The sequence below is a fragment of the Pseudophryne corroboree genome, chromosome 3 (genome assembly GCF_028390025.1).
Source record: "Pseudophryne corroboree isolate aPseCor3 chromosome 3, aPseCor3.hap2, whole genome shotgun sequence".
Taxonomy (NCBI): Eukaryota; Metazoa; Chordata; class Amphibia; order Anura; family Myobatrachidae; genus Pseudophryne; species Pseudophryne corroboree.
This window is the reverse complement of record NC_086446.1, coordinates 52,214,054-52,227,446: the sequence shown is the minus strand read 5'-3', so window position 1 is coordinate 52,227,446 and position 13,393 is coordinate 52,214,054. Positions and strand designations below refer to the sequence as shown.

Genomic DNA, 13,393 nt, shown 5'->3' with positions numbered 1-13,393 from the left:
CGCCCGTCCCAGTGCTTACTGTATCTGCAGTTACTGGTTGTTGTTTCACACAGGTTGTGTTACGGTTTTTGTCAGCATAGTGCTGAAAATTCTTCATGCCGTTGGCTTGTGTTCAAGCATGCCGCAGAACGTGGCATTCAATAGAAGTGTGAGCTGGTAAGATGCACACCGTGGTTTAACAATAAATCCTTTTCCTCAAAATGTTCGTCTCCCTGGGCACAGTTTCCTTAAACTGGAGTCTGGAGGAGGGGCATAGAGGGAGGATCCAGATCACACCCTTTGAAAGTCTTAAAGTGCCCATGTCTCCTGCGGATCCCGTCTATACCCCATGGTTCTTGAAGTGACCCCAATATCCTCTACGGACTAAGAGAAAAGGATTTACCGGTAGGTATTAAAATCCTATTTTTTCCAACAAGTCGGGAATTCCGACAGTAATTGAATATACACCTATATGTTTTTGTCAATTTCAATGAAATTATAAATGTTAACAAAAAGTGACAAATAATGTACCATGTTTAATATACTGTATTTTCTTATAAACAATAACACTATATTGAATTAGTTTTTTATGTAAACACTTAAAAAAGGCACAAGTTTCTCCACAACCAACATCTGCAATTTAAAACATCATAATTCACATTTACGGGCGCATGCCATAACTTGCAAAGCAATATAATAACAATGGATGTCATGTAAATATCTCTGCAAAACAGGCAAGCTCAATATAACAACTCTACTATGTATATAACTATAGAAATTATATATATATATATATATATTTATATTTATATTTATAAAGAGGTTTTAATATATGAGGCAATAAAGTATTGTCAACTCTACCTAATCACTTATGGCAAATTCATGCTGGCTGGAACATCAGTCATGGTTCGTAGGATTTGTTTATCACTTATTACACACAGGTTTGTAACCTCAGTAAAAACAACTGCTGATATCCGTCCATTTTTCCTTAGGTCTCCTACAGGAACCAGCCATGCCCATTATTACATCATAAACCCAACAGTGATGTCACACACATCCCCTTACTAGCGCAACCATAGACACTAGGACAGTTTCATAACAAGAACATTTTACACATCTATCCCTGAGTGATGACGGCCTATTAATGTAACAAAATAAAGTGACATAAAAGGTAGAAAAATAGAAGATATTATAATGCATTTATGACAATATCTGTATAAATAGCAAAGATAAATTTCAGATAAATTTTCATGGCATAGAGTAGGAGAATGGGCTCAATATGGACGCACCCACATATAGCAAAGTCCTTATTACTCAGTTGTGTGGCCCTGATGGTGGCACCACTGACCAAAGAACAATTTCTGTGTTTGTCACACTTTTATTTCTGTAGATAACTAACCTTTGTCATCACAATGATAAGTGACACAATTGACAAGTAATTATCTACAGACCAACAAAGCTGTTATTGAGATCAGCCTTTAGTTGGTGGTGCACCCAGATTTTACGCATTCACACCTCCCATGCAATTTTTGAAAGCGAGCAAAACAAGACATAAATAGCTTTTTCAGGAGCACACTTTTTAAGTTTACAATTGAAATTTTTATTTATTTATTTTTTTTATAAAAATTTAACTTTTATTGAATAATACCCCTAAAAAGATCTCTCGGGTTGAAAGGTGGTGTATATGAATATACTGTACATATCTCTATAAAATCTTATTAAATCCAAATAAAGCAAAAATATATGATCAATCTCCACTATATACAAATCTGGCGAAAATATGAAAATTCCCTTGATTACTATTCACATCATCGGTTATGTAGTACATGTGGGGTTAATAACCTCTCTCAGGACAAAAATACCATGCCTTAGTTTTGCTGGTCACCTGGCAATCCCAGGTGGTTTTCCACCCAAGTACTAATCAGACCCAACAAATTATTTGGCACTTGTGGAGTTAATATCCACTCCTATCGATTCTGGTTGGTGTGGGGTAAATGGCTTTCTCTTTATGATATTATTACCATGCCTTTGTGATACTAGACACCTGGTGATCCCAGGTAGTTTCTCATCCAAGTACTAGCCAGGTCCAACAACCTTTATGGCACATGTGGGGTTAATAGCCAATAGTATTGCAATATCACCGTACTGAATAAATCTGTTTAAAATTTGAAATAAACAAAAGATCTCTTGATTGTCTTAAATATGTGATTATCATGGATCTCGTGTGTTATCGCCCGATAATGGGTGATTTACCGCACAGTAAATATGGGCTGTAATTGGATAGCCCGATAGCATTATTGTGCTAAAAAGCGTATTGTTATCGAACAGTAAATCACCGCAGATAATAAGATAACGCCCTAAAACTAAATGTAAAATCCTTGTCAAAATTAACACTGGAAGTAGGATTTTAATTTTTTTAAAGAACAATTATGTATTCTAGATATGTGCAGAAAATAAATATGACCTGCTGTTAAGGAAATAGGATTGTGTATTGCACTTATTGTTCTAACAAACTGAAGGCATTAATTTATATATAATATATTAAAGCACTATGGTAAGTCAGACTCAGTATGTAACACTTTCTCAGCCTGCTGTGACTATATTACTAATGATATATGGGAGCACTATGGTAAGTCAGACTCAGTATGTAACACTTTTTCAGCCCACTGAGTTTATATTACTAAACACATACAAAAGGTATGCTAACTTCTCAAGAGAATTTTTGAGAAATATTCTTCAGCAAAAACCATTACAGTATCATTACACTGTAAAAGTTATGACTAAAGCACTGACTAACTCTAGATTGAAATGAAAACTGAGATCCACTTACTAAATCTCAACTAAAACAAAGCAAAAAAAAAAAAAGCAACAAAGACTAAATAAAAAACAAAAAAATTCTCAAAATTAACACTGGCACCAATGAAAAAATGTGAGACGTGAATGAATAGCCCATCTCAGAAAAAATATGCAGAACGAGATTTGCTCTTTAGAATACTATCCCTCTTAAAACAAATGTTTCACAAGATCAAACTGCTCTCATTTCTCTCAATCAGAGATTTAAAGTGGCTTTACACCTGTGTGACTTCTCTCATGTTTAACAAGATAGGATTTCTGTACAAAACATTTTCCACATTCGGCACATGAAAATGGCTTCTCTCCTGTATGAATTTTCCCATGTAGAGTAAGGGATGATTTTTGTGTAAAACATTTCCCACACTCCGTACATGAAAAAGGCTTCAACCCTGTGTGAATTATCTTGTGTGAAGAAAGAGATGATCTCTCCGTAAAACATCTCCCACAATCAGCACATGAAAAGGGCTTCTCGCCTGTGTGAATTCTTTCATGTCCAAGAAGAGCGGATTTATTTCTAAAACATTTCCCACATTCGGCACATGGAAACGGCTTCTCACCTGTGTGAATTCTCTTGTGTGTACCAAGAGTAGCTCTGTCTGAAAAACATCTCCCACACTCGGCACATGAATATGGCTTCTCACCTGTGTGAGTTCTCTTGTGTAAAACAAGAGCTGATCTTTCTGTAAAACGTTTCCCACACTCAGCACATGGAAATGGTTTCTCACCCGTGTGAGTTCTCTTATGTATAAGAAGATGTGATTTGTCTCGAAAACATTTCTCACACTCAGAACAGGAAAATGGTCTCTCCCCTGTGTGAAGTCTCTCGTGTATAACAAGATATGATTTGCGTGTAAAACGTTTCTCACACTTAGAACATGGAAATCGCTTCTCACCTGTGTGAGTTGTCCGATGTGCAACCATTTCTGATTTGTGTGCAAAACATTTCCCACACTCAAAGCATGAAAATGGCTTCTCGCCTGTGTGAGTTCTCTCATGTATAACAAGAGCTGATTTGTCTCTTACACTTTTCCCACACTCAGAACATGAAAATGGTTTCTCACCCGTGTGTAGTCTCTCATGTACAACTAGCGCTTTTTTGCTTGTAAAACATTTCCCACACTTGGCACATGAAAATGGCTTCTCACCTGTGTGACATCTCTCATGTAAAATAAGAGCTGATCTGTCTCTGAAACATTTCCCACACTCGGGACATGAATACGGCTGCTGGCCTGTGTGACTTCTCTCATGTTTTACAAGATGTGAATTTTCCCGGAAACATTTTCCACACTCAGAACATGAAAATGGTTTCTCAGCTATGTGACTTCTCTCATGTATAGTAAGATGTGCTTTCTGTCTAAAACTTTTCCCACACTCAGAGCATGAAAATGGCTTCTCCCCTGTGTGAGTTCTCTCATGTATAAGAAGACCCGATTTGTCTCTAAAACATTTGCCACACTCGGCACATGAAAATGGCTTTAAACCTGTGTGAACTGTTTGATGTGAAACAAGAACTGCCTTGGAACTAAAACTTTTCTCACACTCAGAACATGGAAACGGCTTCTCACCTCTGTGATTTCTCTCATGTACAACAAGAAGCGATTTCTGCGTAAAACTTTTCCCACACTCAGCACAAGAATATGGCTTCACACCTGTGTGACATCGCTCATGTATATCCAGAGTTGATTTGTCTCTAAATCCTTTCCCACACTCAGAGCACGAAAATGGCTTCACTCCTGTGTGAATTCTTTGATGTGTCACAAGAATCGATTTGGTTTTAAAACATTTCCCACACTCAGAACATAAAATTGACTTTTTACGTACATTAGCTGGCTGGTGGGCAATAACCTTTGTAGAACATTTGGCATCTTTATCACTGGAAATGATCTTAACTACTCTAAGATCTGTAACGGATGTGTCAGTATCGGAATTATCAGAAGAACATGAGATATCGGAAGGATCAGATGACATATCTGTACTGTGGAGAAGTGGATGGATAATTGAGGATAACTGAGGTTATAGGGGTTTCTTCAGGAGAATATCGTCTGGTGTTCTCTTTTATTTCAGTCTGGAGATAAAATTAGATGTTCCTGCAATACATTTCTTTTGTAATATCCTTCTGTTGGGAATATTAAAAAAAAAAAGTGAATATTAATGTTTCTACGAAATGAGTTTAAATAAAGAAAAACTTCAAATTGATAAATTTAAGATGTACCATTTAAACAATATGTAAATTACATTTTAAGCTGCGCTATTATACACATTTATTTTAATAATTTTAAGTGCTTGCGCTGGAGTTTTCTTTGGAACGTGAAAAGGAGGGTGTGACACAAAAAGAGATATTGCATAACGGAGATCGAAGGTTATATGATGAATACTATGGCAGGGACAGCATGATTCCACATGAGGGTAATGTGGAATGGTAGGCTTTTGCAGGATTGGAACAGCAGCTACAGGTCTGATGGGATCCAGGGGGTCATTCCGAGTTGATCGCTAGCTGCCGTTGTTCGCAGCGCAGCGATCAGGCAAAAAGAATCAGCATTTCTGCGCATGCACCGCAATGCGCAGGCGCGACGTACGGGTACAAAGGCTTTTGTGGTTTTGCACAGGTTCTAGCGACCTTTTCATTCGCACTGGCGGCCGCAAGAAGATTGACAGGAAAGGGGCGTTTCTGGGTGTCAAGTGACCGTTTTCAGGGAATGCTTAGAAAAACGCAGGCGTGCCAGGGAAAAACGCAGGCATGGCTGTGCGAACGCTGGGTGGGTGGGTGTGTGACGTCAAAAGCCAACCCTCCAACGTAAGAATCAACGCACACGAAAAGTAAGTTTAGGGCTGCTCTTGTTTTGCACAAAATGTTTTTGCAGTTGCTCTGCTGCACAGGCATTCGCACTTCTGCAAAGCGAAAATACACTCTCCAGTGGGCGGCGACAATGCGTTTGCACGGCTGCTAAAAACTGCTAGCGAGCGATCAACTCAGAATGACCCCCCAGTCCGAGTTTTAGCTGAGTCTCTTGTAAGCTATAGCTGGGCTAATAACATCATCTTGTCTGCTGTCTTTAAAATTTGTTTTGTTCAGTAGGTCATGGATCCTGATGCCAGCAAGTGGCCAAGATTGGAGTAGGAGGTTACGGTAGGAGCCATTTGGAATATGCACTGTTTGTGATTACCATAACTTGGATGGTTATACTGCTGTTTGAAGAACGGCCTGTAAAATCTGACCTGCAAAACCTGCAGGTAAATCTGTGTCTTGCCTGAAGTGAAAATAAAGTGTGTTGGATTATACTCTATGTGATTCCTTTCACATTTGACGCCCAAACAGGGACACTAGTGCTGGACAGTATCCACCCACAGCAGCAGTGAGACGCATTGCAGGATGCTACCCACTGCACAGCGGCATGGTGAGTGTGAATCTTTAAACAGCAGTGGATACATGTATGTGTGTCTTTTCTGCAAGCTGTGCAGACTATAGAGCAGTTAATTCCTGTGTATGGGCCAGGAGCCCAGGAAATGGTATGTAGTATTAAGGGTAACCAGCTGAGATAGTGTGCTGGGAAACTGGCTTACCCTAGCTGTTTAATTAAATCTGCTAAATTTGTATATGAAAAGCAGGGTAAAATGGAGGAAGTTTTGAAAGTGTTTGTTGCATTGGCTACAGACCAGCAAAATCTGGGTACTAGCCTGCAAACCCAAATACAGCTGTTGCATGCTGAGATGAGATGAGAAAAGGTGGGAAGGAGCGTGAGGTGTTCCAAAAGCTCACACCCCCAGATGATATTGAGGCATTTTTATTCACTTTTGAACGCACTGCTGCACGGTTAAAGTGGCCGAAGGAATGAGCTGCCAGGTTAGCTCCATGCGTCACAGGGGAATCACAGCGAGCTTATACTGACCTAATAGTAGCTGACGCTAGCTCATACCCTCGTTTGAAGGTGGCCATAATCAGCAGGGTTGGGGTGACGGGCCCCAGTAAAGCCCAGGAGTTCCATGATTGGCGGTTGAACCAGTCTGAGCCTCCAAGAGTTCAGCTGGCCAAGTTAGCCAGACTGAGTAAGCGTGGCTACAGCCGGAGAAACACACAGTCCACGTATAGCAGAGATTGATGCTTTGGACCATGCTATACGGGTATTAGACTGTGGGGTACAACAATGGGCCCTGCAGACTGACCCCCAGACATGTGAGGAGTTAGCCGTGGTGATTGAGAGGTACCTGACCCTGGGAAAACTGAACAAAGCAAAACAAGGGATACAGCCAGCTCCTTGAGGTTGAGTATGGGTCGGAAAAAGCCATCTGGTTTGCGGACCAGGAACATTGTGAAGTAAAAACTAGAGATGAGCGGGTTCGGTTCCTCGGAATCCGAACCCGCCCGAACTTCATGTTTTTTTTCACGGGTCCGAGCGACTCGGATCTTCCCGCCTTGCTCGGTTAACCCGAGCGCGCCCGAACGTCATCATGACGCTGTCGGATTCTCGCGAGGCTCGGATTCTATCGCGAGACTCGGATTCTATATAAGGAGCCGCGCGTCGCCGCCATTTTCACTCGTGCATTGAGATTGATAGGGAGAGGACGTGTCTGGCGTCCTCTCCATTAGAATAGAGATAGATTAGATAGAGAGAGATTGTGCAGAGTCGCAGACAGAGTTAGTTTACCACAGTCAGTGACCAGTGCAGTTGCTAGTTAACTTTTATTTAATATAATATATCCGTTCACTTCTCTCTGCTATATCCGTTCTCTGCCTGAAAAAAAAAACGATACACAGCACAGTCAGTCACACAGTGTGACTCAGTCTGTGTGCACTCAGCTCAGCCCAGTGTGCTGCACAGTCATCAATGTATAAATTAAAAGCTTATAATTAATTGTGGGGGAGACTGGGGAGCACTGCAGGTTGTTAGCAGGAGCCAGGAGTACAATTATATTAATTAACAGTGCACACTTTTGCTGCAGGAGTGGTGACCAGTGCCTGACCACCAGTATAGTATTGTTGTATACTACTAATATCTCTTTAAATATCAACCAGTCTATATTAGCAGCAGACACAGTACAGTGCGGTAGTTCACGGCTGTGGCTACCTCTGTGTCGGCACACGGCAGGCAGTCCGTCCGACCAGAATTGTATTATTTATTATTATATACCTACCACCTAACCGTGGTTTTTTTTTCATTCTTTATACCGTCATAGTGTCATCCTAATTGTTACGAGTATACTACTATCTCTTTATCAACCAGTGTACAGTGCGGTAGTTCACGGCTGTGGCTACCTCTGTGTCGGCACACGGCAGGCAGTCCGTCCGACCAGAATTGTATTATTTATTATTATATACCTACCACCTAACCGTGGTTTTTTTTTCATTCTTTATACCGTCATAGTGTCATCCTAATTGTTACGAGTATACTACTATCTCTTTATCAACCAGTGTACAGTGCGGTAGTTCACGGCTGTGGCTACCTCTGTGTCGGCACACGGCAGGCAGTCCGTCCGACCAGAATTGTATTATTTATTATTATATACCTACCACCTAACCGTGGTTTTTTTTTTCATTCTTTATACCGTCATAGTGTCATCCTAATTGTTACGAGTATACTACTATCTCTTTATCAACCAGTGTACAGTGCGGTAGTTCACGGCTGTGGCTACCTCTGTGTCGGCACACGGCAGGCAGTCCGTCCGACCAGAATTGTATTATTTATTATTATATACCTACCACCTAACCGTGGTTTTTTTTTCATTCTTTATACCGTCATAGTGTCATCCTAATTGTTACGAGTATACTACTATCTCTTTATCAACCAGTGTACAGTGCGGTAGTTCACGGCTGTGGCTACCTCTGTGTCGGCACACGGCAGGCAGTCCGTCCGACCAGAATTGTATTATTTATTATTATATACCTACCACCTAACCGTGGTTTTTTTTTCATTCTTTATACCGTCGTCATAGTGTCATACTAGTTGTTACGAGTATACTACTATCTCTTTATCAACCAGTGTACAGTGCGGTAGTTCACGGCTGTGGCTACCTCTGTGTCGGCAGTCGGCAGGCAGTCCGTCCATCCATAATTGTATTATTATTATAATATATACCACCTAACCGTGGTTTTTTTATACCACCTAACCGTGGCAGTCCGTCCATAATTGTATACTAGTATCCAATCCATCCATCTCCATTGTTTACCTGAGGTGCCTTTTAGTTCTGCCTATAAAATATGGAGAACAAAAAAGTTGAGGTTCCAAAATTAGGGAAAGATCAAGATCCACTTCCACCTCGTGCTGAAGCTGCTGCCACTAGTCATGGCCGAGACGATGAAATGCCAGCAACGTCGTCTGCCAAGGCCGATGCCCAATGTCATAGTACAGAGCATGTCAAATCCAAAACACCAAATATCAGAAAAAAAAGGACTCCAAAACCTAAAATAAAATTGTCGGAGGAGAAGCGTAAACTTGCCAATATGCCATTTACCACACGGAGTGGCAAGGAACGGCTGAGGCCCTGGCCTATGTTCATGGCTAGTGGTTCAGCTTCACATGAGGATGGAAGCACTCAGCCTCTCGCTAGAAAACTGAAAAGACTCAAGCTGGCAAAAGCACCGCAAAGAACTGTGCGTTCTTTGAAATCCCAAATCCACAAGGAGAGTCCAATTGTGTCGTTTGCGATGCCTGACCTTCCCAACACTGGACGTGAAGAGCATGCGCCTTCCACTATTTGCATGCCCCCTGCAAGTGCTGGAAGGAGCACCCGCAGTCCAGTTCCTGATAGTCAGATTGAAGATGTCAGTGTTGAAGTACACCAGGATGAGGAGGATATGGGTGTTGCTGGCGCTGGGGAGGAAATTGACCAGGAGGATTCTGATGGTGAGGTGGTTTGTTTAAGTCAGGCACCCGGGGAGACACCTGTTGTCCGTGGGAGGAATATGGCCGTTGACATGCCAGGTGAAAATACCAAAAAAATCAGCTCTTCGGTGTGGAGGTATTTCACCAGAAATGCGGACAACAGGTGTCAAGCCGTGTGTTCCCTTTGTCAAGCTGTAATAAGTAGGGGTAAGGACGTTAACCACCTCGGAACATCCTCCCTTATACGTCACCTGCAGCGCATTCATAATAAGTCAGTGACAAGTTCAAAAACTTTGGGTGACAGCGGAAGCAGTCCACTGACCAGTAAATCCCTTCCTCTTGTAACCAAGCTCACGCAAACCACCCCACCAACTCCCTCAGTGTCAATTTCCTCCTTCCCCAGGAATGCCAATAGTCCTGCAGGCCATGTCACTGGCAAGTCTGACGAGTCCTCTCCTGCCTGGGATTCCTCCGATGCATCCTTGCGTGTAACGCCTACTGCTGCTGGCGCTGCTGTTGTTGCCGCTGGGAGTCGATGGTCATCCCAGAGTGGAAGTCGTAAGCCCACTTGTACTACTTCCAGTAAGCAATTGACTGTTCAACAGTCCTTTGCGAGGAAGATGAAATATCACAGCAGTCATCCTACTGCAAAGCGGATAACTGAGGCCTTGGCATCCTGGGTGGTGAGAAACGTGGTTCCGGTATCCATCATTACTGCAGAGCCAACTAGAGACTTGTTGGAGGTACTGTGTCCCCGGTACCAAATACCATCTAGGTTCCATTTCTCTAGGCAGGCGATACCAAAAATGTACACAGACCTCAGAAAAAGAGTCACCAGTGTCCTAAAAAATGCAGCTGTACCCAATGTCCACTTAACCACGGACATGTGGACAAGTGGAGCAGGGCAGGGTCAGGACTATATGACTGTGACAGCCCACTGGGTAGATGTATGGACTCCCGCCGCAAGAACAGCAGCGGCGGCACCAGTAGCAGCATCTCGCAAACGCCAACTCTTTCCTAGGCAGGCTACGCTTTGTATCACCGCTTTCCAGAATACGCACACAGCTGAAAACCTCTTACGGCAACTGAGGAAGATCATCGCGGAATGGCTTACCCCAATTGGACTCTCCTGTGGATTTGTGGCATCGGACAACGCCAGCAATATTGTGTGTGCATTAAATCTGGGCCAATTCCAGCACGTCCCATGTTTTGCACATACCTTGAATTTGGTGGTGCAGAATTTTTTAAAAAACGTCAGGGGCGTGCAAGAGATGCTGTCGGTGGCCAGAAGAATTGCGGGACACTTTCGGCGTACAGGCACCACGTACAGAAAACTGGAGCACCACCAAAAACTACTGAACCTGCCCTGCCATCATCTGAAGCAAGAAGTGGTAACGAGGTGGAATTCAACCCTCTATATGCTTCAGAGGTTGGAGGAGCAGCAAAAGGCCATTCAAGCCTATACAATTGAGCACGATATAGTAGGTGGAATGCACCTGTCTCAAGTGCAGTGGAGAATGATTTCAACGTTGTGCAAGGTTCTGATGCCCTTTGAACTTGCCACACGTGAAGTCAGTTCAGACACTGCCAGCCTGAGTCAGGTCATTCCCCTCATCAGGCTTTTGCAGAAGAAGCTGGAGGCATTGAAGGAGGAGCTAACACGGAGCGATTCCGCTAGGCATGTGGGACTTGTGGATGCAGCCCTTAATTCGCTTAACAAGGATTCACGGGTGGTCAATCTGTTGAAATCAGAGCACTACATTTTGGCCACCGTGCTCGATCCTAGATTTAAAGCCTACCTTGGATCTCTCTTTCCGGCAGACACAGGTCTGCTGGGGTTGAAAGACCTGCTGGTGACAAAATTGTCAAGTCAAGCGGAACGCGACCTGTCAACATCTCCTCCTTCACATTCTCCCGCAACTGGGGGTGCGAGGAAAAGGCTCAGAATTCCGAGCCCACCCGCTGGCGGTGATGCAGGGCAGTCTGGAGCGACTGCTGATGCTGACATCTGGTCCGGACTGAAGGACCTGACAACGATTACGGACATGTCGTCTACTGTCACTGCATATGATTCTCTCAACATTGATAGAATGGTGGAGGATTATATGAGTGACCGCATCCAAGTAGGCACGTCACACAGTCCGTACTTATACTGGCAGGAAAAAGAGGCAATTTGGAGGCCCTTGCACAAACTGGCTTTATTCTACCTAAGTTGCCCTCCCACAAGTGTGTACTCCGAAAGAGTGTTTAGTGCCGCCGCTCACCTTGTCAGCAATCGGCGTACGAGGTTACATCCAGAAAATGTGGAGAAGATGATGTTCATTAAAATGAATTATAATCAATTCCTCCGCGGAGACATTGACCAGCAGCAATTGCCTCCACAAAGTACACAGGGAGCTGAGATGGTGGATTCCAGTGGGGACGAATTGATAATCTGTGAGGAGGGGGATATACACGGTGATATATCGGAGGGTGAAGATGAGGTGGACATCTTGCCTCTGTAGAGCCAGTTTGTGCAAGGAGAGATTAATTGCTTCTTTTTTGGGGGGGGTCCAAACCAACCCGTCATATCAGTCACAGTCGTGTGGCAGACCCTGTCACTGAAATGATGGGTTGGTTAAAGTGTGCATGTCCTGTTTTGTTTATACAACATAAGGGTGGGTGGGAGGGCCCAAGGATAATTCCATCTTGCACCTCTTTTTTCTTTTCTTTTTCTTTGCATCATGTGCTGATTGGGGAGGGTTTTTTGGAAGGGACATCCTGCGTGACACTGCAGTGCCACTCCTAGATGGGCCCGGTGTTTGTGTCGGCCACTAGGGTCGCTAATCTTACTCACACAGCTACCTCATTGCGCCTCTTTTTTTCTTTGCGTCATGTGCTGTTTGGGGAGGGTTTTTTGGAAGGGACATCCTGCGTGACACTGCAGTGCCACTCCTAGATGTGCCCGGTGTTTGTGTCGGCCACTAGGGTCGCTAATCTTACTCACACAGTCAGCTACCTCATTGCGCCTCTTTTTTTCTTTGCGTCATGTGCTGTTTGGGGAGGGTTTTTTGGAAGGGCCATCCTGCGTGACACTGCAGTGCCACTCCTAGATGGGCCCGGTGTTTGTGTCGGCCACTAGGGTCGCTTATCTTACTCACACAGCGACCTCGGTGCAAATTTTAGGACTAAAAATAATATTGTGAGGTGTGATGTGTTCAGAATAGGCTGAAAATGAGTGTAAATTATGTTTTTTGAGGTTAATAATACTTTGGGATCAAAATTACCCCCAAATTCTATGATTTAAGCTGTTTTTTAGGGTTTTTTGAAAAAAACACCCGAATCCAAAACACACCCGAATCCGACAAAAAAAATTCGGTGAGGTTTTGCCAAAACGCGGTCGAACCCAAAACACGGCCGCGGAACCGAACCCAAAACCAAAACACAAAACCCGAAAAATTTCCGGCGCTCATCTCTAGTAAAAACCTGTCCCCTGTTGTAGTGGAGGCACCGGCACAACGACTCGATTCTTGAATGGCCTGAATGGACTGTCAAAGAGACAAAACTTTGATAGGATCTGCCGGAAGATCCGTGCAAAAGAAATGTTGAGGAGGGTGTCTCTGAAAGGAGAGTGCATATCCATGGACGACCAATTCTTGTACCCAGGCATCTTTTGTAGTTTGATGCCAGGTAGCTGCAAACTGAAGAAGTCAGCCTCCTACTCTGATGTCCTCCAGGGGGAGGCCCAACCTGTCAGGCAGAGG

General features: G+C 43.4%; 1 protein-coding gene across 1 annotated transcript in view; it reads right to left on the bottom strand.

The window, feature by feature from the left end:
* Positions 1 to 349: 349 nt before the first annotated feature.
* LOC135054711 (oocyte zinc finger protein XlCOF7.1-like) overlaps positions 350 to 13,393 on the bottom strand; it is a 47,897-nt gene continuing 34,853 nt past the window's right edge. The window contains exon 3 of the mRNA XM_063957995.1: positions 350 to 4,948. Within this exon, the coding sequence (XP_063814065.1) occupies positions 3,037 to 4,800 (1,764 nt within the window). The 5' untranslated portion in view covers positions 4,801 to 4,948 and the 3' untranslated portion in view covers positions 350 to 3,036. The remainder of the gene's footprint in view (positions 4,949 to 13,393) is intronic.